At 40.7% G+C, this 23,287-nt stretch overlaps 1 protein-coding gene across 1 annotated transcript; it reads left to right on the forward strand.

The window, feature by feature from the left end:
• The first annotated feature begins 481 nt into the window (after window positions 1-481).
• Window positions 482-22,832, forward strand: IFNGR1 (interferon gamma receptor 1). Its single transcript, XM_042017495.1, has 7 exons — window positions 482-656; window positions 9,969-10,083; window positions 10,483-10,655; window positions 12,074-12,222; window positions 12,933-13,104; window positions 14,159-14,274; window positions 20,575-22,832. The coding sequence occupies exons 1-7, from the start codon at window positions 569-571 to the stop codon at window positions 21,073-21,075; spliced, it is 1,314 nt and encodes a 437-aa protein (XP_041873429.1). The 5' UTR covers window positions 482-568; the 3' UTR covers window positions 21,076-22,832.
• The last annotated feature ends 455 nt before the right edge of the window (window positions 22,833-23,287 follow it).

The raw sequence follows: 23,287 nt of genomic DNA on the forward strand, positions 1-23,287 counted from the left end.
ATGGAAGACAAAGGAACAGTAGGGTGGCAAAAACTGCAGTCTCCATCCTGCTTGTCAGAACTTCAATTTTTTGAAGTGCATAGACAATTAGGTTATTTCCAAGAAAGAATAAGGCCTCTCAGCGTAAGTTAGGACTCCTCTACGCGTATGAGTTCAGTGTGCTATTTGTGAAACACTCCACTCGTATTTCAGAAGAAATGGGGAGAGAGCACAACTCACAACATGCCGAGGTGGATGGTGCTTTCCAAGCGGCTGGGGCTGACAGGTATGACCCAGCACTGGCCCTTAAAACACAGCATTAACAAAGCCAGGGCGGGCATCGCGGAGGTCATCACCCTGTTCATTGTTGGGACCGCCGCCAGGCCACGGCTCAAGCCTCCTCCCCCTCCCTTGGCGCCCCTCAGGCGCGGACCGGCGGTGACCCCGCTGCTTCCGCCCGCCCCCGCACCGTTCCTGCCGGGCATCCCGCCCCTTCCTGCCCGGCGCAGGCGCCGCAGCGGCCAGGGCGGAGCGGAGGTGCTGGGGCTTCACGAGCGGGGCGGCCTCCGCTCGCTCCCCACCAGGCGCCATGTGGGTGCCGCTGTCCCTCCTGGCTCTCGCGGCGCTGCTGGGGCCGCGCCGGAGCGCGGCTTCCCAGGGGGAGCAGCCGCCCGCAGGTAACGGGCGGGACGGGACGGGAGGACGGGGCGGCTGGGGCAGGCCGACCGACTGAGGGGCAGCACGGGTCACCTGAGGGGCGGCGGCACCGGCCGCGCCCTGTCGCGGAGTCGTCTGTGACCGAGCGCCGCCAGTGGTGCCGCCGGGCCCGCATCGCTGCCGCGGCCCGCTGCGGGCGCAGGGAGCCGTCGGGGCAGTGCGAGCGGCCGGGCCGTGGCGGGGAGGAGCCCCCGCTCCCCGGGGCTGTGCCGTGCCGTCCCGCCGAGGCGCCCCGGCCGAGCTCTCTCCGGTGCGCGGTGCAGCCCGGCCCCGGAGGCCATCTCGTGGCGCGCGCACCGGCGGCGCGCTGGTGACATCAGCCTTCGTTTCGGGTGTTTGCACATTTTGGCACTCAGAGCCAAATGGACTGGCCTGCGCCGCTGTGCTTTATCGCTTCCTATGTCCAAAGAAGTAGAGAAACTGGGAATTTCAGTGCGAAAATTGGGAGCACGGGACAGGGGAGTGCAAAGAAGGTATCGGGAGCACGGCCTGGAACACGCATATTTTGGCCAAGCACTGCTGGGGAGGAGAGGTGGCTTGCCAGCGAAGAACAGTGTTGTGTCTCTGTTTGCAGAGTTGTGGCAAGTAAATTACGAAAGAAATAGTCAGATTTACATGTGTCACTTTAAACTGAAACGGTTCATTAACAACAGAGATTGCTGTCTAATAGTCACAAGGGAACATGCATTTAATTTTTATTGAGACTGCTGAGAGCTGGCTGTGTGCCCACGCTCCTTGGATTCTGCAGATGGAGATTTCCTGGAGTTTAGATCCATGCCCAGGTGAAGTGACTGAACTTGATTACTCCTGAGCATGGGCCACACCAGACTTTGGAAGTCTGCTTAGGTTTGTCTGATATGGACTAGCAGTGCTAAAAATGGTAGTCTGCTTGCATTCTTGTCCCTTAATAGTTTACATTTTGAATATCCAGTTTGTTTGACTTGGTGTCTGATTGTAAGTGGCTAACCTTGCAGGGAAACTATCTTTTTGCCACATTTGATCAGTAAGGTGGCTTGATATGTTAAATATTGTCTTGTGTGGATATGTTAAATATTGTCTTGTGTGGTCTGACTTAGTCTCTTTTAAGGGCATGCTTTTATTGCTAGTAAAATATGCCACTTCTACATTGTATTAAGCATTTTTAGGGTAAAAGCCACAATACCAGTAAATCATTTGTGAAATAAACCTGCTGTAATCTAGCCTGGTCCAGCACAACAGTTATCTCTGTAAGAGTAGAGAGCAGTGCTCTGGTGTAGGTGATGTACCAAGCTGCCTAGAAGCAGAAAGCTCATTTTTCTGCATGTGAGTGAAGCAGCAAACCCTCAGCTCAAAGGAGCAGAATGTATTTTTGAGTTAGGTTTTGACAACTCAAGCAGCATTTTCTTGGTGGCTTACACTCAGCTTGGTCACAGCCACTATAACGATGCCCTTCAGAGACTTCATCATATAAGTAAAAACTTATTTTTTTAGTGAACAAAAGCATCATGAAGGGAGTTCTAATTGACATTGCTGTGTATTAGTTGAATGAAAATGCTGGTTTTATATGTAATGACTAATAACATGTCCTTACTTCATTATAATATTGGTGCAAGCAGATGTGGTGACTTACAGGGGAAGAATTAAGGTAGAAGGGGAGTCTGAAGCATGTTTATGATGCTTTCACCTACAGAATAGCAGGGTGGGTCAGGTTGGAAGGGAGCACAGTGGGTCATCTGGTCCAACTTTCCTGCTCAATCATGGTCATCCTAAAACACATGGCACAAGATTGCATCCAGATGGTTCTTGATTATTTCCAGTGAGGGAGACTTGACAGCCTCTCTGGGCAGTCTATTCTGATGCTTGGTCACTCACACATGAAAGAAGATCTTCCTCGTATTCAGGTGGAACTTCCTGTGCATTGGTTTCTGCCCATTGCCTCTTGTTCTGTTGCCTGGCACCAGTGAGAAACAGTCTTATTGGCACTCCTTTTTCAGATACTTGTAGACATTGATGAGGTCCCCTCTCAGTCATCTCTTGAGACTGAACAGGCCCAGCTCCCTCAGCCCTTCCTCATAATGAAGATGCCCCAATTCCTTGATCAATTTTGTAGCTTTCTGCTGGACCTGCTCCACGAACTCCATGTCTCTCTTGTACTGAGGAGCCCAGAATTTCCATGGCAACAATTGCATGATTATTTTTTTTTCCTTGAGTCTTGTAGGGCTTTCAATGTGCCAGTCGTATAATAGATACCTCAAGACTGAGTGTGTAATGAGGAAATGTTCAGTTATCTTCATCTTCCGTTGTAGGACACCATTTTCCTTAGAAAAGGAATGAAGCCAGACAACCCAGCAGCAGCTGGAACACCTCCTGCATTTCCTGCAGCTGGATGCCTAATGTGCCTGCATTGATAGCCCTCTGACTCCACAGTCAGAGGAGCTGGGCACAGAGGAGATGGGAACTCTCTGTATTTTAGTATCATGGAAGACCAGGTCTGTGGTCAAGGTGAAGAAGATTTAGAGGCTGTGGTAGCAGTTCAGGTGCTTACTGCACATTGGAAGCCAGATTTCCAGGGACATGTGCAGTTCGTTTATGCAGCTGACTTCCTGTTGTATGGGATAATCGTGGTGGTCTTGAGTTGTTCTTTTATGGTTCAGATTATTGGCATTCATAGCAGTTGATGAGCTGCAAACAAAAACAAAATAGGTTGTAGAAAGTGCTATATTTAGATATCATCTATTACAACACTTCTATGACAAAAGGGAAGAATAGTCATAAAATAGATAAAACGGAATTTAACTTATTACATCAGGTTTTTTAAGTGTCCATCTTGTGCAACTTGCTGTGCTTTTTCTCAAGATGGTGTTCTCAGTGTGCCTCTCTTGTTAGTACAACTTACAACCTTGTGGAAATTTTTATCATAAACAATGATTTTAAAAACTCCACAGAACAGTGTCAAACCTCTGAGCCCTGAGAAAACACAATTCTGTTAATAGAAGCTGTAAAAATGCTCTGTATACTGTGTATAATGTTTATTCATGATGCTTAGGAAATCATTTAAGTTCATTTCAGTAAATATTAAAAAAATTAATAGCTTTAAATTTTACCCCAGTCATAGTACTCACTTCACAAATAAATTAGTTTACAAATTAATTTGAGGTCTTTTGAGTACTTCCGGTAGAACCTTCTGCATAAATCGTTGTTACATGCATTAATTTAAGCTTGTTTGTAGTAAATTTTTTAAGGAAGTACCATCCAGGTATGGGAGTGGCATTAACAGAGAAATGCATGTCCTGGGTTTCTTTTGGAGGGATAAATCAAAGTGGGTGAAGGCAAGCACATGCAAATATTTTCACATACACCATGTGGCTGCTGCCGCTTAAAAGAAAGCCAGTCGGTAGCAGGCACAAAAGTTCTTCATTTCCTTGGTGCTTGCCAGCATGCCAGGCTCCCAGCCAAGCACAGCCAACAGGCAGCTCCCCTCCAGCAGTCTGATAGGAGCAGGAGCTGTTTAGTGCCTGGTCTGCTGGAAGTGCACAGAGAGGCAGGCATGCTAACCTGGGTGCGCTGCCTTGAAGGAGAACGTGGCAGAAGGCAGAGCCACTGCTCTGACAGACATTCCCATTTCTCCCCAGGGCCCGTGCTTGGTGCTCCTGCAGCCTGTGGTGAGCAGTGACCCCTTCCTGCTCAGATTCTGTCCTGTGGTGCTGGGCAGTGCTCCTAGCTCTCCTCTAGCCCCCAGATGGCTGAACTCTGCTTTAGTGTGGGCCAACTTTGTTTGATTTAGAGCAGATTGAAGTGAGGATATTAATGGTTAGGAGGACCATTTGTCATGGTTTAACCAAGCATCATGCGGCTGCTTGTTCACTACCAGCAGGACTGGGGAGAGAATCAGAAGGGTAAAAGCTGGAGAACTCGTGGATTGAGATAAAGAAAGTTTAATAGGGGGAAGCAAAATCCATGCACATAAGCAAAGCAAAACAAGGACTGAATTCACTGCTACCCATGGGCAGGCAGGTGTTCAGCCATCTCCAGGAGAGCAGGGCCCCATCACAGGTGAGGGTTATTTGGGAAGACAAACACCATGACTTCAAATGTTCCACACTTCCTCCTCCTTCCCCCCACTTTATGTCCCGAGTGTATGCAACACAGAAAGCAGCAATACCCTGGGAGCCCACTTGCATTGCCATGGCTGTTATCAGAATGCTCCCAAGGCACACCACAGTGAGGTGATAAGCAGTACAGCAAGCAGCGAGCACTGGACTCAAACATACAGTCAGGAAAGTGAGCCCCGGGACAAACACAGGAGTGTACTCATTACTAACTAAACAGCACTAACACCTGTAAATTCAGTCTAGTACATCCGGTCAAGTCTGTCATTATCTCAAACCCTTTGAATCCCAAGTTGGGCACCAAAAAAAAATTAAGGAAATTCAGCCTTCAGAGAGAGACTAGGTTGTTTTTATGTGTTATTTTTCATCCTTAGCATTGACTTGCTGCCTTCTGAATCCATTTTTCACAGTATTGGTTGCCTTTTTGCCACCTTTTTTTCTGTTTGGGTATTTTTTCCAATGCATATGGCTGCAGAGGCATGCAGAAGCATTCAAAGGTAGTGCAAATTGATCTTTTTTCCCTTGTCTTCATTTTCATTGGCGGTGAAAGTAAGGAGAGTGACTTTTTTACATTTGTGAAGTCATCAGAACTGCTACCCTTTCTGGGTGCAGTTAAAGGGGATGTGTGAGATCAGGTCCCTGTATGGGCTGTTTATGTAAGAGTTGGACTCAGTGATCCTTGTTGGGTCCCTTCCAACTCAGAACATTCTGTTAATCTGTGAAGTGAAGCAACTGTAGGTAAAGCACAGGGCTGGCACAAGGAAGGCACACTTCTCCCGGTCAGGGGCCCAGAAGAGACCAATTTGTTACCATTGCAGCTGTTTGTCTTTAAGTGATGAGTTAACCATGATTCTACAGCACAGTTCAAGCTGTTGTCCCTCTTGGCCTGTTGAAATGGCTTGTAAGTGTTTTCCTATGATGTATCACTTGGGGATTATAAGGATTTGTTTGTTTTTAATGGAAAGCCAAAACAGGAACGAATTTTCAAAATACGTTTTTACTTGTTGTTTTTGCACAGTTTGTCTTTTCAAGCTTTCAGTTTGTGCTTTCAGTCCATATTTCGGTGCCTACATGATGTTTAAAAGGCACATATGACTTGAATGAACTTTTATGGCTTTTAGGTCCACTGTTGTCTCAGATAGCTGTACCATAAACTCTGCATTGTGGATTCATCAGGCCCTGTTCTGTTGCGTACATTATTGCACTTCAGCTGAATTCCACTTGTGTGAGCTGTGGTGACAAATCCCTCTGTGTATATAATAATGTCAGAATGAGGGAAGGAACTTCAGTGTTGCACAAGATACACGTATCAGCTTGAAGGCTGTCTCATTTTTACATCTCGGAAATGTCCAGTTCATTGAATTAATTTTTGCTCTAGGCAATGCATTGCTGAGGCTCAGTGAACAGGTCAGACATCTACATATATACAAAATATTAAATCCTTCTGTAGATGCTTTAAAAATAGGTTTTATTGAGTACATGGCTGCTTCAAACTTGTCTTTCATAAGTACTTTCAGGTATTGTTAAGGAACCGTTACATAGTGAACAAGAATGTCAGGTTTCAAGCTGGTAAAGAAGTCTGTATGGTTTGCATATATCTGACCCTGCTGAGATTTGTGAGAGGTGTGCAGTGGGTGTTTTTGACTCAGAGAAGTAAATGCATAAAATAAGACAAGTTAGACTTGTTCTTCACAAGTTACACCTGTCTTGTAGGTAAAAACAAGCATTTTCTGCCTTGATAATGTATACTTTTGAAGCAGAACTACATCATATATTGTGTGCAAGTAGTGGATTAGTTCTAAGAATTATCTGTCTTAGTCTTAGAAGACACTAGGTACACTTGTTTATGTTACTCCGAAAAAAACCCTCCAAACCAACCCAATATCCCCCTTATTTCTTAGCAGCCTGAAATCAAGCAGCAGCGGATACTTGAAGTAAAACAAGTCTTTCAGTGGAGTTTGGCTTTTAATTTCTTCCCGCATGTATTTCCTTACTGTCTGCTCTGCAAGTTTGCTGAAGATGTAAACGTCTACTAAATCTTAAATACATTAGTTAAGATAATTGCACATTGAGAAGGTGTTTGATTATGTATATACACATTCGTGTCCCACAGTAGTCACCTGATGAGATCTTTGTCATCAGTATGGCAGCAATAGTTTGAGTTGTTTGCATGTGGACAAATTAATAAATTTCTGTCCAAGTTATAAACTGATGCAGGTGTGAGTTTCTTGAGATAAACTGTGTGGTTGTATTCCCACATCTATTTTTTGTTAAATGCTAAACATCCAGGTCACCCTGTGGTCCTTGTCTTTGCTTTTACCCCTCTCTTAGTCCTACCTTTGCTTTCCAAAATTCCAGTTCTTTATCCTCAAAATACAGGCATGTTGAATTTCTTCTCCTGGCATGCTTAAAAAAGATATCTGATTGGCCTACCTTTGCCCTTTATTCTATGGATGTAGAGCTGCTTTCTGCAGTTCCTTTTATGTTGTTTTACAATACAGATACACATTTCAAAAATTGTTCTTGCTGTTCTCTGTTGGCTTCTCATCAGCCAGTGTTCCTGTCCTACAAGGCAAGGTGAACTGCAGATGGGAATCACTTTGTTTGAACTGGAGGCAAAATAGAACTTGTTGAGTTTTCTGTGTCATGCATTATAACATGAATTGCTGATCAGTTTTCTTATCTCTTTCCATGCTTGCTGTCTCACTGTTTGAATTTGCACCTTGAGTATTGCTGAATTTATGTTTATTATAAATTAAAAGGAGTTTTATGTTTAATAGTTAACCTTTGTGGCACTAACTGCTATTGTCATCTTCCACTTATGCCTGCAGAACAACATAGAATGTGGCATAAAATGTTTAGAAAAATGAATGCTTTCATTCTGGGTTCATTTCAATGGGTTAAGTAAAACAGTGTTTCTGTAAAGTATTAGGGCCTTTTACTGGTGATATGCAGAAATGGCATATGTAAAGATTAGACAGTGGCACTTTGAAAATCTGAAGGGTTCTCTGTGGTCTGCACTCTTGATGCTGGAGTGAAATGGGACTGCGGCATCCCCAGGCACTGTCTCTGGAGAAGAAACCATTAGAAATCAGATAGCCAGCCTCAGTAAAGGGGCTGTGAGCTAGACAACGAAGATCATTTATTTAGCACCCTCTGCAAGTCCTCACATGCCTTGAGAGGGGGGGCAGCACCTCCCAGTTCAGGATCGTTGGCAAATTGGCCCAAGGTGCATTCAACTCCTGCACCCAGATCGTTGGTAAAAATCCTGAACTGAACAGGCCCTAGGACCGGGCCCCAGGGAACACTGCTGGTCCCCAGCCAGGTGCAGCCCCATTCACAGCAACCCTTTGAGCTCTGCCTTTCAACCAGTTCTTCACTCAGTGCACTGTGAACCTGCATGGGCCAACTTGTTCAGAAGGACAGAAAGAGGGACAGTATCAAAAGCTGTACTAAAATTCAGAAAAGGTACATCCACTGCCTTCCCTCCATCCACTAGGTATGATCAACTGATAAATTAATAAACCAGTTAAATGGGACTTTCACTTTGTGAATCCCTGTTGACTGTTCCTGGTGATAGTATTGCTCTTTCAGTGTCTTCCAAGAGCACCCGGCATGATCTTCTCCATCATTTTTCCACGTGCTGAGGTTAAGCTAACAGGTCTGGTTTTCTGGGTCTTTCCTCATGCCCTTCTTGTAAATTGGAATGGTGGCTGGCTTCCAGTCAGCAGGAAACCTTAGGCAGCTGATGGAGGGGTCCTACTGTAACATTTACTACCCCCTTCAGCGCTCTGGGGTCATCCCCATTTGTTAAGCAGTTTCTTTTGTATAATAGTACACAAAAGTTAAATTTTTCTAAGGCTAGCTACACTGTGGCTTAAACTGGCATATTTGAAGTAATGCTTGTATGCGTTGGCCCATCTGTGTGCTTGACACCTCTTCTGTCAGCTTGTCACCTTTTTTTTTTCTTGTGGTTGTGAATTTGATGATTATGTTCCTTTTTTTCCAATAGCTGAAATACCACTCTTGTATGTATTAAAACATAAACCACAGAACCATTTGCAGAGTGATCTATGTTTCATGTATCAAACCTTTGTGGTCAATAGCATATCTCAACCTCTGCGTATTACTTTCAGTAATGTGTTATATTTGTGGTCTTGTTCTCAGGATGTGAAAATTGTTTACTTTCCCTGAATATATCACAGAGTGAAGTTGCAGTACTTGCTTCGTGAACAAAGAGCAGTGTAGAGCAGGTCAAATAAGAGTTCCCTCAACATGTTGTAAAAGCTACATTGAGAATACTAAGGGTGCCAAACCAGACGTTGAAAAGCTGAGTTGTAAGAGTTAAATTTAGTTGAGTGACTTTCATTTATCTTTGCTTCCTGAGTATCATGTGGCAGCCTTCAACAGTTACAGCATACTGTAATTTTCCTTCCACTACAGCTGCTTCATTGATATCTCTGTTGCTGCTTAGAACAGATACTTGGTGAATATGGAAAACTGTCAGTGTTGCTTCTTATTTTTGTATTGCTTTATGACATTACCTCTGATATAGATGTATATGGAACTACACTATAGCTTCAGTGTTCAAATTCCTTACAAATGTTTGTAGTTTATTTTGGTCATCACAGCTTACTGAAAATACTGCTGGAGTGGTAGAAGTATCACTGTTAGAAATTCATGTGGAATCCAGGCTTTCCCTAGCAGGCCTGTTGTATTTTGGCCTTGGAGGTCCAGCTCTGGTACCATTTCCCACCCCAGCTCCTCCAATTCATTTTATGAACAGCAAGAGAAATCTACAGGAACTGAGCTAATCTCCTCTAACTTGAGTAAAGTCTTACTATCTGTCTTGCTGGTACATCTGTAGAAGACCAACACAGGGGTATAATCATCACTGCCTATGGACCTGATATGGGCTGTCTGATGGACTTGCTTTCAGTGAGCGTGGGTTATCTGATGTTGTTGCAAAGAGGACAAAAGCTGTCTCTGAAGGAGAGATTAGTAATAAATCAGCGTACAGGGCTCATAGGTGTCTGTAGTGGTGACAGACTAGCTCATTTGGGGCAAGTATTTGTGATTTTTATGTCTAGTGTGTTGCCTTTTCCAAATAATTTAGAAGTACATTTGGCTGTTCTTGTGCTTACAAAGGTCTGTTTGTCAAAGTGCAATTGTTCTTTCTTCTAGTGCCTTCACCAACAGAGATTGTAGTAACATCCGAAAATTTCAAAACAGTTTTGCATTGGCAGTACCCATCTGTGCCTGAAACGCCTCGTTTTATTGTGGAAATCAAGCCTTACAAGTAAGTTCTTACTATTTTATTTCCTATGCCTGATATTCTCTAGAAGCATATAAAAGCAGTCAGTCCGTGGTAAATTCTTTGGTTTCTATGTAGTGAAGTCATGTAGGGTGAAGGTTGCCCAAGTGTAAATTAAGGCGAAATTTGTCAAGTAACAGAATGGCTGAGGTTGGCAGGGATCTCTGGAGGTCATCTGGTTCAAACCCCTTGCTTGAGCAGGTCATCCAAGACTGTGTCTAGTTGGCTTTTGAATATCCCTAGGGGATGCAACTCCACAACCTCCCTGGGTAATCTGTGCCCTCACGGGTCCTGGCCACTCTCACAGTTTTTTATTACAGGCAGTGTATTGTACAGAATTGTGCAGTTGAAGTTGTATTTACTATTATTTGATCTGTTTTACAGTTTAGGTTACTATAAGAACGTCTCAACCTGTGTGAACACTTCAGCTCATTTTTGTGATCTCTCAGAGGAAGTATGTGACCCTTATTTATCTCACTGGCTTCGAGTTAAAGCTTTTGTTGGGTCACAACAGTCTGAATATGTCGAGGCAAATGAGTTTATTTTGCAAAGGCATGGTAAGTTGTATCTAAGCTAAACCTTGTGATTTTTTTTTCCAAAAATTTAGAAAGTTAGTAATTGATTATTATTTTTGCTCTCTTATTGCACTGCATTTGGGAGTATCTTAAAGCCAGGAGTCCAGGATGAAATGAAGCGTGATTGCTTAGTAGGAACTTCACAGTACTTGTTAGCCCTGACTCTGTGGTATCTGAATATTTGTTTCAAAATGTCTAAAGGCAAGAAGGTGATGCTGATGGTGCACTCTGAATCCTTCCCATATTCTTGCCTGATGCCCCAGAAACCAATTTAGGGTGGGAAACTGTCACCAGACAATGTGGACCTTTAGGCATCATTGAAGTAATGATGCCTTGCTTGACACTAGAATGCCGTGTACTGATAGCTTCAGGTATCTAGGTACTGTAAGTTACTAGTTTTTCATGTAAATCTTTCGGCCTGCTTTGGAAAAAATTAGCCTTCAGCATTAATACTGTAAAAGTAAATTTTGTGTCTACAATCCAGTGTGGCAGGCTCTGGCATTCCAAGGGCAGTGCAAAGGAAATGCAACAGAATGAGAAAAGACAAGGAGTTTTTTTACCATGCTTGCTCCATTCCCAACATAGAGCTTTCAGGGGAAACCTGGTGCATGAGATTCTATCTGACTTGGGCTATGCTTTAGCTAGAGCTGGATTTCTACATTGCTGGAGCTGAAGGAGTGGAGTCCCTCTTTGTTTTCTGCTATGATTCTGTCCCCACCCAACAGTCCTATGACTTGAAATAGTGGCTGGTTTCTAGAGTTTGACAAGGGGACAGAAGTCAGGGTAGTAATGCTGAGTGTGACAGTTTCCAGAAAATTGGTGGCCATGTATGGAGAAGAGAGACAAAACACTTTTCCCACTGAACAAGAAACCCGTGTTCAGTCAGACCATTAGACACGAAAAATTCACATAAACCATTGCCATGGGAAATCCAAAGTTTCCAAATGTTGCTTACAGTGAGATTTGTTTAGCTTTTTGTATAGCCTTTGTTTCAGTACAGTACTGTTTTTAACTGAGGTGATTTATGGTGGGATCTAGTCAGCAGGATCTTGTATTCGGTTCTCATTCGTGTATATGTTTAATTGCTGTTAGCTTTTTCTGTTGTCAGCTGAATTTTTATGGACTTATGTGTGTAGGAAAGTTGAATTGTTTAATAGTGAAATTCTTCATGGACAATCTGTTTCTATTTTACAAACTTTAGTTAATTAATATTAATTAGTTAATGTATCCAAATGCCTCCATTACTTCTAAGCAACCAAGAGGTCTTACCACAGCTATGGAATATTAACAGCATGGGAATAAATACATAAGTCTTCTCAAATCTGTGATGAATTTTGGAAAGCTAACTATAAATACCATTATTTTATGTTAAAAGCTTTGGCCTAATCAATGTGTTGCAGGAAAAATAGGACCGCCAAAACTGAATCTCTCAAGACACGGTGATAAAATCGTGGTTGATATTTACCATCCTGAATTCCCTCTTTCTTGTATTGAAGACATTTATTCAAGGCTTGAGTACTTCGTGAGTGCTCGGAATAGTAAAAATGAGGTAAGTTCCAAAAATAAAATTCAAGATTAAAAACACTTGTTTACCTTAAATGCCTATACAAGGGATTTACTCCTATGACACACGGAGCTAACAGATACCAAGAAAATGGTTGAGCACCTTAAATGTTGAGCACATTACAATGAGATTTGTGAATGAAAGGTCTGGATTTTAGTTGACCAAATTAATGCTTACAACAAAAATTAGATTACTGCATTAGCTGGACACAAGGTAAGTGTTACCTGATCACATGCTGGTGTTTCTGTGTACATGCTGAACATTGGTAACTTTACTTGTGCCCCTCTCACTTGTCTAAAGAGACCTTTAATTTAAGAAAATTACCTTTCAAGGTATTTATACCAGTTTATTTAGCAATCATGGAGGGTGAACTCAAGGAAAATTACAATAGGTGTGTTTACTTACAGTTAGCTATTCATATGGATCCAGGTACAAGTTTTATAAATGAATTAGAAATGTGAATCTCCACTATGAACAGCACAAATTTTAGCTGGAAAATACCATGGTCTGATCAAATACAACATCTTGAGGTAGCCAGTAAGCTGATGTTCACACAGCTTTTGCAAGGCATGTGGCTGATGTAGGAAACACATGGTGTTTTAACATTTTTTGAAGTGGTAGAAGGTACTGTAACACTGTTCTAGTGAGTCACAGAACAGTGACATGTTATAACATGTCTTCCACTTTTTTTGCAGACTGAAGAGTTCTACGAGGACAACTGTACAATGCATAAGTGTAGCCTCAAAATCCCAGTTCCTAATGAAAGTTCCACATACTGTGTTTCAGCAGAAGGACGTTTTGATGATCTGATGGTTGGCACTCCATCAGAGGAAAGCTGCATTCCTGTTCCTCTCAAGCAGACACTGAGTAAGAGGATTCTTATATTATAGTGAGAACATACTGAATCTGAAGACAGATCTGATCTAGCAAGTATCTGAGGTCTGATAATAGCCATTGGATGCCTGTGGGAGAATAGAAAAAATAGGGAAAGCTTAGTAATTATTTTCCAAATGCACTTTGACAGTTCTGACCTTTACAGATCATGTATTGTTTTCAAGTGACCCTGACCTCTTTTTGGGGTGTTTTTCCTGTGTTGTTGGTATCACAAAACCTGTTTCCATTGCATGTGATCATTGGTGTGATTAAAAAAAGACATGGATCATTCTCTGAGCTATGTGGTTTTCATATGCATTGCCTCTTCTAGCAGCTGGCTTTTTGCTCAGCCTCCTCACTGAGGAAAATGTATATAGACTTTTAATTTGAAGCAACTATAAACTTACAGCCATTAAATTAAGATATTGAACTCTTTCTTAATTAAAGAGAACAAAAGGCAGATAGTGACCCAAATTTATATCTGAACCTCTTGAGACGTTGTAATTGTACTTCATTATGGCCTGGAATTTCAGCAAAGAGTTAAAGTTGATAGAAGCAGTTTTCTTGAATGCACAGGAGCAGCTGTATGAGTGAGGCAGGAGGGTGTTAAGGAGAGTCAGACTAGTGGAGTCCTACTAGTAATTGTTAACAATTCTGTGTTTTGGAAGATTCCACGTTTTACTTTTATTGTACATAAACTCTGTGCAGTTATGTTAGTTAATATACTATCACATGGAAAATACACAAATCTCATCATCTCCATCTGTCATCTCTAAGGAACAAAAAATTAGTTGCAAAATTCCTTTATTTCTATAAAAACATGATTATGTTTATATAAATTGAAAAGCTTCTGTCATTCTCATTTTTATTTACTCCATAAAAGTTTTATGGATTAAGTTTTTTTGAGTGAAAAAAGGTAGTAAATTGACAAATTCACACATAACAGGTAAGCATTCTGACCTATTACAATTTCTGAAATTGTTCTAAATGATAACAGCAGTGGCTTGTTTTTCCAAAATTCCTAGTAGATTTTGCTTTAACTTCTTAGGTATACATTTTATCATCATTCTGTGTGTTGTTATTGGGACCTTGACTATAATAGCAATGGTATACTGTGGCTGCAAGAAACTAAGGAAAAGGAACATAAAGCTGCCTAAGTCTTTGGTAAGTTCTATAACTACTGTATCTTTATGCCAATCTCTTGGGTTTGTTTGGTTGGGTCTTTTTGGCTTTTTTACTGTTGTCTCATAGATATTTAGAATTTATGCCAGTCTAATATTCTGATAGGCTTTGCAACTAGCTGCCTCTTACTTTTTTTAGGGCTAGACTGCAGTGTCTCTTTACCTGAAGTAGCAGTAGTTGATCTAGTTTGAGAATTTGGTTCTTAAAAACTCAGTGTGTGTGTGTGTGTGTGTGTACCTAGAAGGTTTGTGTTCATTGTAGTAGCAGAGACACAAAACCACAGAATCACTGATGGGAGAAGAATCTTTGAGGTCATCTACTCAAACTCTTTTGCTCAAGCACAAGAGCAGGTTACCCATGAGCATATCCAGATGGCTTTTGAATACTTGCAAGGAAGGAGACTCCACAGCTGCTCTGGGCAACCTATTTCAGTGTTTAACCACCCTCACAGTTTTTCTTACATTCAGAAAAAATTCCATGTGTTTCAGTTTGTGCCCATTTCCTTTCATCCTGTCACAGGAGCTCTGAGATTCCTTCATTAAATGATAGTATTGGAATTGTGCTAATTGCTGCAATGTTCTTAGTGATGTGCAGAGTAAGGGGAGGGACTAATAGTGCTGTAGGAAGAGAGAAGGACATGGGGAAATCTGTTCTCACACTAAGCAGTTACAGGGAAGAGAGGTCAGCCACTGCTCTATCTTAAAAACTCCCTGTAGCCATCCCTAGGAAACAGAGCGGAGGTTCCTTAAAGAGCAGCAGCACTCCTTGGTTTCATGTCAGGTAAGAGTGGAATATCTAACAACTATGGTTGTAATGTTCTCCTGGTGTCGTGTTACTCACAATAAATGAGCAACCACAACTTCAGAGAATGCCACCTGAGGCAGTAGTAAACAGGACTCACAGGAAGTGTGTCTTCTCAGTGGATAAAGTCTCATGTATATAAAGAGTAGGCAATGATCTTTGATTCCATGTTCTTCAGTTTCAAAATCCTTTAAAATTACTCCCCCATAGTCAATGCCTAAGATCCCTCTGGAATCTGCATTCTTTAGAATAGAGTATCAGGAGGTGAGATTGCTCTGACTAAATGGAGATATCTAAGCCAGAGGTGGTCCCTTTGTAGTAAAGCAGTAATCTAGTTCACCAACTTGTGCAGCACAAGATGATTCATCTTATTCTGAAATTATATACACTTCTGGTCAGACAAAATGTTCTCTAAAATTCCTGTTTCTTTCCATGGACTGTGGTGGAGCCAGGGGACTAGTTTGGAGGTAGCCATTCACACTGTAGGCTTTAAAAAAATTGGATGAGAGCAGCCTCTCTGATGGCATCTGCAGCTAGGCCCCAATATCAAAACACACAGGCCTGTAGAGATGCTGGAGGCTTTTTGTCATCTTCACACCAGTGTGTAATTGTCTGAATGTGTGACAGTGTGTCCTGTGTACACACAACAATAATGTTTGTGTTTAGGATTACAGTGTAGTGCTCAATGGATCCGTAGTTATTTTAGCTTTCCAGTACCACTGTGATATCCCATCTAAAGGATCAGGAAAAAGAATATCACAAATAGAATGTGTGCTTCTTAATGCCTGTGAGCTTCCTGATACGTGCTCCAACTTCATGCTTGAGGCTCACCTTGTAGAAACTCATTTGTGTGCCCATATTCTCATTTTACTGGGCTGTATGTTATTTTGTGGTTCCTAGGCTCTGGCACCACTGTATGGTTCACACGCTGCATCATATTTTATTGCTAAGGAGCTGAATGAGGCCTATAACTATTTATAAATATTGTTAGCTAGGTGGTCAGGCAATGAGACAAGCTCCCTTGGGAAGTGGTTACTGTCCAAATCCTGTTCAAAAAGCGTTTGGCCCATGCTCTGAGATGTATGGTTTAAATTCTAGGTTGCCCTGGGTGGAGTCAGGAGGTAGATGCTGATTCTTGGGGGTCCCTTCCAAATCAGGATATTCTATATTTCTGTCCATTTTCATTGAAGTCTCTAATGACAAATATAAGTTGTAGAGCTCATAGAGGTAGTTTCAATACAGGTAATATGAATACTATGGGAATGTAAAATGAGCAATTAGTAACTTATGAATAATTATTTTATGGTTAATCATTTAGAGTAATGAACAAACAATTTAAATAATTCATATTAATGATAAATTTAATTATATTACATTATCTCTATAGACTTAATGGCACTTGGAGCCTGTCACTGACCTTTGAATGTGCACAAGGCATTTCTTTCTGTACAGGTTATGATCATTGCGCCTTACCTGAGCTTGTCTGAAAATAAAACATCTAGGGAGTTTTTCCATCTGTTAAAAGGCTGGGCAAGATTTCCTACCTTAGGACTGCTGTTTTTCAGCATTCTGCTTCCTGGTGACTTTAAGTAGATGGTAAAACATCATTTGAATGACTTCCAGCAACTTGGAATTTTCCAACAGAAGGGAAAATAAGGAAGAGTAACCATCAAGCAGCTACCTTTGTGAGTCTCACATACTTAGAGAAAAGAAAAAAAATCCATTGCCAGTTAGAGCTCCAGAGCTTTTATACTGTCTTTTTTAAGCTGTTCGTGACTCCCAAGAATTACATGTCAGTCATGTCTAGGTCCTGCTTCCACAGTGCAGCTGTCATTCGGTATAGGCAATGGATGGTTGTCTTCATCAGAAGACATGTTTGTTTAAATGTTTAAACATTATAAACAGTAGGATCCTACCAGGAATATGCATATGTGAAATGGGACAGAACATGTTAGTCTTCTGCCTGGATCAGAGGAATCTGATGTTTCAGCAGTTCAGCTGTAGTTAAAACTTTCATTTATTTATCTCCCAAAAAGTATTACAAGAGGCTGTCTCTTTCCGCCCATCACCTTCAGTCACTGCAGTTTGGCCTGTGGTTATTCCTGTACTAGATTTTTGTTCTAAGATTTGTGATAAGGGCTCACCCACTTTTAAAGGAACATGACCCTAATTTACTGATACGCTGTGGGTATCTCTCTCTCTGCTTTAACGTCACTGTCTTTTTCTTCAGTGTCTTTTGTCCTTAAATTATGGCAAATATTTTTGTGGGTAGAAAAGATCCACTCTCTAAGAGAATGAGCTAAAGGTGAAAGTTGAGTCTTGCTTAAGCCAACTTTTCTGCTATCTGCTGATGCTTTTTCTGATTCTGACAGGAATGACAAAGCTGTGTTCTGTCTTTGTATTTGTAGAACACTTAAGGATATTCACAAAACACTTGAGAATTTTCTTTGCATCTGGTTTTTTTTTTTTAGTTATACTACATAAATTTTTGATGTGGAGAAACTAGTTGTTCCTGTAAATATTGACTGACACCACAAATAATTGTCATCTTAGAAGAGAGGAGCTGCTTCATTACTTTTGTGAAAACTTTTCCCTGTGGGCATCTATAGGGGGCAGTAACATAGTCTTCTCTTCATGAATTTACACAGCATTAATGTTTTGAGGAACCATGCAAAGCCCACAAAGATTTTTGCCATCATCCTAATAAGATTTGACATGGAGTTCTCAAACTCTCCTCCAAGAAGCGTGCACCTGAAAATTACTTGGATCTCATGGGTGAACACATCATTAGAAAAGGAAGTTAAGAAAGAATCTGTTAATTACCTTAACTGTTATGAATTCCTTGGGATATGTTATTTATTTGTGTCCTTGAGCCTGACTTTCAGCAGTTTATTTCCCTAGTCTGTTAAAACAGTGAAAGACCTGAAAGCTCAGGTGCTGTTACTGGAGACAGGAAGTCATGTGAGTACCTGCACATGCCAGGAAATACTGCTGATGTCCATCTTAAGATCACTGGCTGTCAGTTTGCTAGTATTAGGTAATATGCATAAAAGAAAAATATTAACTTTCCTATAGTAAATATTTCCTTTCAAATAGCAACTGTATCTTAATTACCCTTGTTACTTAAGATCTTTTGAATGGCCTTCCAGTTAGTGTAATAAGCTATGATTTTTATCTTTGAAGCTAGAAACAACTGCATGTGTTGCTAAATTGTCTAGTAGTCATGACTCAGTGACTCTTAACAAACCTTTGGTACCGGGAAACTCACACAGGAGTTTTTTCTTCTGATCACTTCCTCCTTTTGTGAATGGGAATAGGAGTGTCTTTGCACCATCTTGACTTGGTCAAAAACTTGCCCCGAGAAAAATGGATTTCCTCTTTTGAGAAGTCTTGGATGTAGTTGTACAGAGAATATGTATTTTATCCTGAAAGTCTCTGAGTATTGCCAGTGCTCACTGTGAAATGCCAGACCTGTGTAGAATACAAAGTGATCCCTTAACACATTTTAGGACTGTGATTTTTTTAGAGCTGTGTGAAAATCCTAAAAGGACAGAAACAAGAACTCATTGGGTTTTGTTTTTAACTTCAGTTTAGCATGTACTGGTATGGGGAGAGATGGAAAGCTGAAAATACAGCTTTTGGCCATGGTTTCTGTAATACTTTGTTTTAATTCACATTCCTCAAGTATTCCACCTTACACAGCGGATTACCTTCTCTTGTCATTTGCTGTGTGATTATTGGAGTCAAATTTTTGCTGACCCCCACCCCAAAAAAGTATAGATGCTGGTTCCTTGAAGATCAGTGTTGTATAGCATAGGTACCCCATATTTTGGATATATATCCACTAGTACACTAGTCCTTTAAGTTGTTCTTAACATTTTCAGTATCTATCCATTATTGATTGTAATCTGTTCCTTGCAGCTAACTTTTAAGCATCTGCTTCTTACGAATGAGTGGTTTCCATGAATTCTCATGGAAATTACTCTGAATAGTCTTTATATAGTATTCTGTTTCCCCATAACAGAAAATGAAAATCCAGAGACACTGATGGGTGAATGGCAGCTGGGTTCTAGTGTGTCAGGAGCCACCTGAATGCAGTTTTACTAGTTTTTCAGTGGCAACCCTTGATTCCCCGGGGGATTGCCTCACCTTTTCAATGTTCACACGGCTGTTTGTAAAAAAAAACTCTAAGATGACCAGTAACTGCTCTTCAGGGAGTAGTGTTTGCTTGACTTGTGGTGGTGCTTGTTGTTTAGCTGGTTCGTTTTCCTAAATTGTAATGTTTTCATTGATCCAGCCTTAACCACAGAGTAGCATCAACAAGGTATCAGGGCTACTGAGGGGAAAGATAATGGGACTGAAGTGAGAGATGAAGGCAATTTCTAGTGAAGTCAGCACAGTCTGAAGGTGTGAATGTAAAGCTACAGCCTCACAACCTTTTAATCAGGGAAGACTCTTGAAAAGCACAGTCAGATTGGATCATCTGGTTTTGATGGCACTTGCAGTTCTTACACTAATACAGACTGGGAGGTTCTTTGTGCCTATTTGTAATTTCTCTTAATATTATTTTTCTTTCTTTCCTCCTCCTGTATACATCCCTTTCTTCCAAATTTGCCTCCATCTAAATTTTCAGGCAGATTTTTTTTTTTTTGTAAAGTATCTGAAAAAACAGTGATTATGTATTTTATTAAGAAGTTCAGGTATCTATAATACTTGGTATTGTGTGATACACATACATAGTGAATTATGAAATTTGGAAAAGGGCACTATTAACTCTTTCTCCCTAGGCATTCTGTTATCTTTAGGGAACACCATCAAATAGCTGAAAATTTACCCTATTTTGTTTTTCATATGTATGTATTCTTGAAAAGACATTAAAAAAAAAAGACTAAAGAATTTAAACAGCCTGAAGGCATATCATAATTGTTTAAAACAAGCTGGGGCCTGGCCATTGAAGGAATTCATATGGTCATCCTGTGGAGGGATTTCAAAGTGAAACATTAAAGTTTGTTGGAGCATTAAGGGACTTAGTGACACTGTGAAATAAGTTGGGAGACTCCAGCATGGGTGCAGTTACTGGGTATGTTGTTAACTTCCCTCCTGGCTGAGACAGGGGCCACTGTAAATTACACTCATTAGCTACAAAGTATGGAAGGTTTTCCCAGCCGAAGAGTATTACATCTTTCCCTTCTTTTGCTGTTTTCCTCTACACTGGAAACTTCAAAATACATTGAGTGACATGAAATGGATTTGATCCTTGTTAATGTGCTTGCCCAAAGAAATTCTTGAGATCTTGCATACAAGTGTTACTGGAACACTTGAACTCATGGACATAGCCTCATGACCATACCAGATTTTAATTTTGCAGTTTTGTTTTGGAATTGGTTATATTAATGTTAAATTTGTTATTATCAACACACTTTTTTTTTTTCAACTTTTAAACTCAAAGTTGATTTTTTTTTTTTTTTTTCCCCATTTAAGGTCAATGTGATGAGAAATCTGAGCACAGGTGCCTTACTGGGACCAAAATCAGAGGGGAAGTATATATCCGTAATTAGTTTCCCATCAGGTCACTCGGAGTTGCCAGTGAATGGTGAAGTAACATTGCTGGAGATAGAGCCAGAAGAAGAAGCTGTTAGTCCTGTGACTTCCTGTGACGGAGACCCTTCTGTCCCTTCCCCAGAGGCACCACCCAAGGCAGAAGAGGTGCCTGTGCAGGAAAGCACAGAGGAGGTATCTTCTGATGCTGATGAACAAAACTGTAAAGTAAAAGAGAGTTACTTCATTTCTGGCAGTAGCCAAATGGATACATGCAGTAAGTCTTCAGGGGCAGAGATTTCTACCACAGAAACACAGCAAACAGTCATCCCAAGCAGCTGCTTCAAGTTTTCTGGCTACGACAAGCCTCATGTTCCATTAGATGTGTTAATGATAGATGTTGGTGAAGAACAGCCTGTGAATGCTTACAGGCCAACTGAGTAACCAGGATAACAGAAGTATTTAACCACAACTCAGAAAGAACAGCATTACTGAAGGTTATGGAAAGTCTGGGTAAAATTGTGAACATCTAAAAGTCATACTTGTTCTTCTCAGTTGACAATTGAAAGTAGTACCTGAAAATGACATAAAAAGTGTGGGGAAGTTTCATAATAACCACTTTTAGAAATGCCTTTTTATATGACATAACTCATTGTTTCCTATTTGAAATAGTGCTGTGTTTTTTTAACAATACTCTATAGAAAACATAGCATTGACTATAAAACAGCAACTGTACCATTATTCACTTCTGCCTCAAATCCTTTTTCAAAGTCAGTTCAATGAATGTAATGCTTAAGAAATCCTTCACTTGATTAGGATAGGCATGTGCAAGAATTGAGAGTTTTTACCATTATTGGAGGTATCCTCTTGCTTATCTTCCTCTCTTGAAGAGTATTTTTATATTAAATTAGGTGCTACTATTTCTTTTAAGTAAGACTATGCCTATAAGCTCTTCCTGTAAATCTTAAGAATTTGATTCCATGTCAAAGAATTAAGAAGTAATGGCCATAAACTAAGAATACAGGTTTGCCTCAACATGAGGAAGAACTCCCTTACATTGAGGGTGGCTGGCAGACCACTGGAGGAGGCTGCTCAAGGAGGTCACGGAGTCTCCCTCTCCGAAGGCATTCAAAACCCACCTGGACACATTCCTGTGTCACCCACTCTCGGTGACCTTGCCTTGACAGGGAGTTGGACTAGATGATTTCCAGAGGTTCCTTCCAACCCTAAAAATTCTGTGAACGTACCAGTTATTTGTAGGCTTTGCTGTTACTTGAGTACAGCAGCATCCATTTGGATCACCTAGTGACGTGAGTAACCAGGTCACGTTCTGGATAACTCCAGAATGTATTAGCAAGCTGACTGATCATCACCGAAGGAAAAAAAAAAGTCTGATGGATGGTTGCACAAATTCTTTAGAAAATGTTTTCAAAATTCAAAAGCCTGTTTTTTTCTGGGGCATTTTATCCTAATATTTAAAACAATATATTCTTTAAACAGAAATCAATAGAATTTTTTCCAAGCATGTTTTCTAGCAGGAAGAAAATCACTGCCATTTCCCCCCCCTTTTAATAACATAACTTAGGAACTACATAAAATCACCCTCCAAAAGTATGTTTCAAGACAATAGAAAAATAGTGTGGTTAAACTGTACTTCATAAGTTTTATTGTCATCTGACAGCCTTCTGAATTCTGTATCATAGAGATTGTAGTTTTGAAAACTGAGGAATAAGAATTTTATAGCTTTATATTGAAATGCATGTAATCCATTTATTTCCCTTTGGTCAAGATTTGATAGGTATTTTTTATTCATAGGAAATGTTTAGAGCAATCATTAATGAAGTTTAGTTCAGGAAAAAAAAGAACACTTTACGGGTACAAGTTGGTCCATTTACACAAAATTGTGGTTTTGTTTTAAAAGGTGTTTTTATAGGATTATCAGACTTGTTAGTATGTTACAGCAGGTGGTTTTAAAGGAAAACCAGTACTTCTGTCCTTACATTTCTCAGTGCCATGAGTATTCTTAAGGTGAAGTTAGTTTGTACAGCAGTTTCAGGAGTGCTTCCATTCTTGTATATATCAAGATACTGACCACAAAGATACAAAAGATTTAAAGACAATAGCTATTTTTTCCCATATCTACTTACAGGAAGGTAACAGATTGGTTAGCAGGGTTTTGATAATTTTAGGAAAAGCCAAATTAAGCAGGTGAATTTTGTAGTTACGGTGCCATGGAAAGCCCAATTAGTAATTGTTAGCTGGCTGTTGTTGGGGAAGATGAAACAGGAAAGCCTTATAAATATGATTGCCTGACAAAAGATTTTGGGAATATGAAAACTACAGGCGACATCGAAATGAAGGCCACCTTTGAGATACCAAGTCTTAGTTACTGAACAACTGGAAAACAATGGTATGGCCGACTGAAGGTAATCCCCTCTTGATTGAACAATACCCTCTGCTTGCAGGCAGGTCCAAGGGTCAGAGCAGACCCTACTAGCTCAGCAGAAGGGGTCCAAAGAGTAGTTTTTAGAAGTTAAGATGTAACACTCTATAGTAATATAAGAACTCTTCTAGGCACCTTGCATCTCAGGAAAAGGTGGCGTGTGTAGATTTCTTGAGTGGGATTTTTTTTTATAATTTAGTCCTTTAACTATGA

This window comes from Corvus kubaryi, unplaced genomic scaffold, assembly GCF_017639235.1.
Source record: "Corvus kubaryi isolate FWS band 111438036 unplaced genomic scaffold, C.kubaryi_AGA036_p1.0 split3-73, whole genome shotgun sequence".
NCBI lineage: Eukaryota > Metazoa > Chordata > Aves > Passeriformes > Corvidae > Corvus > Corvus kubaryi.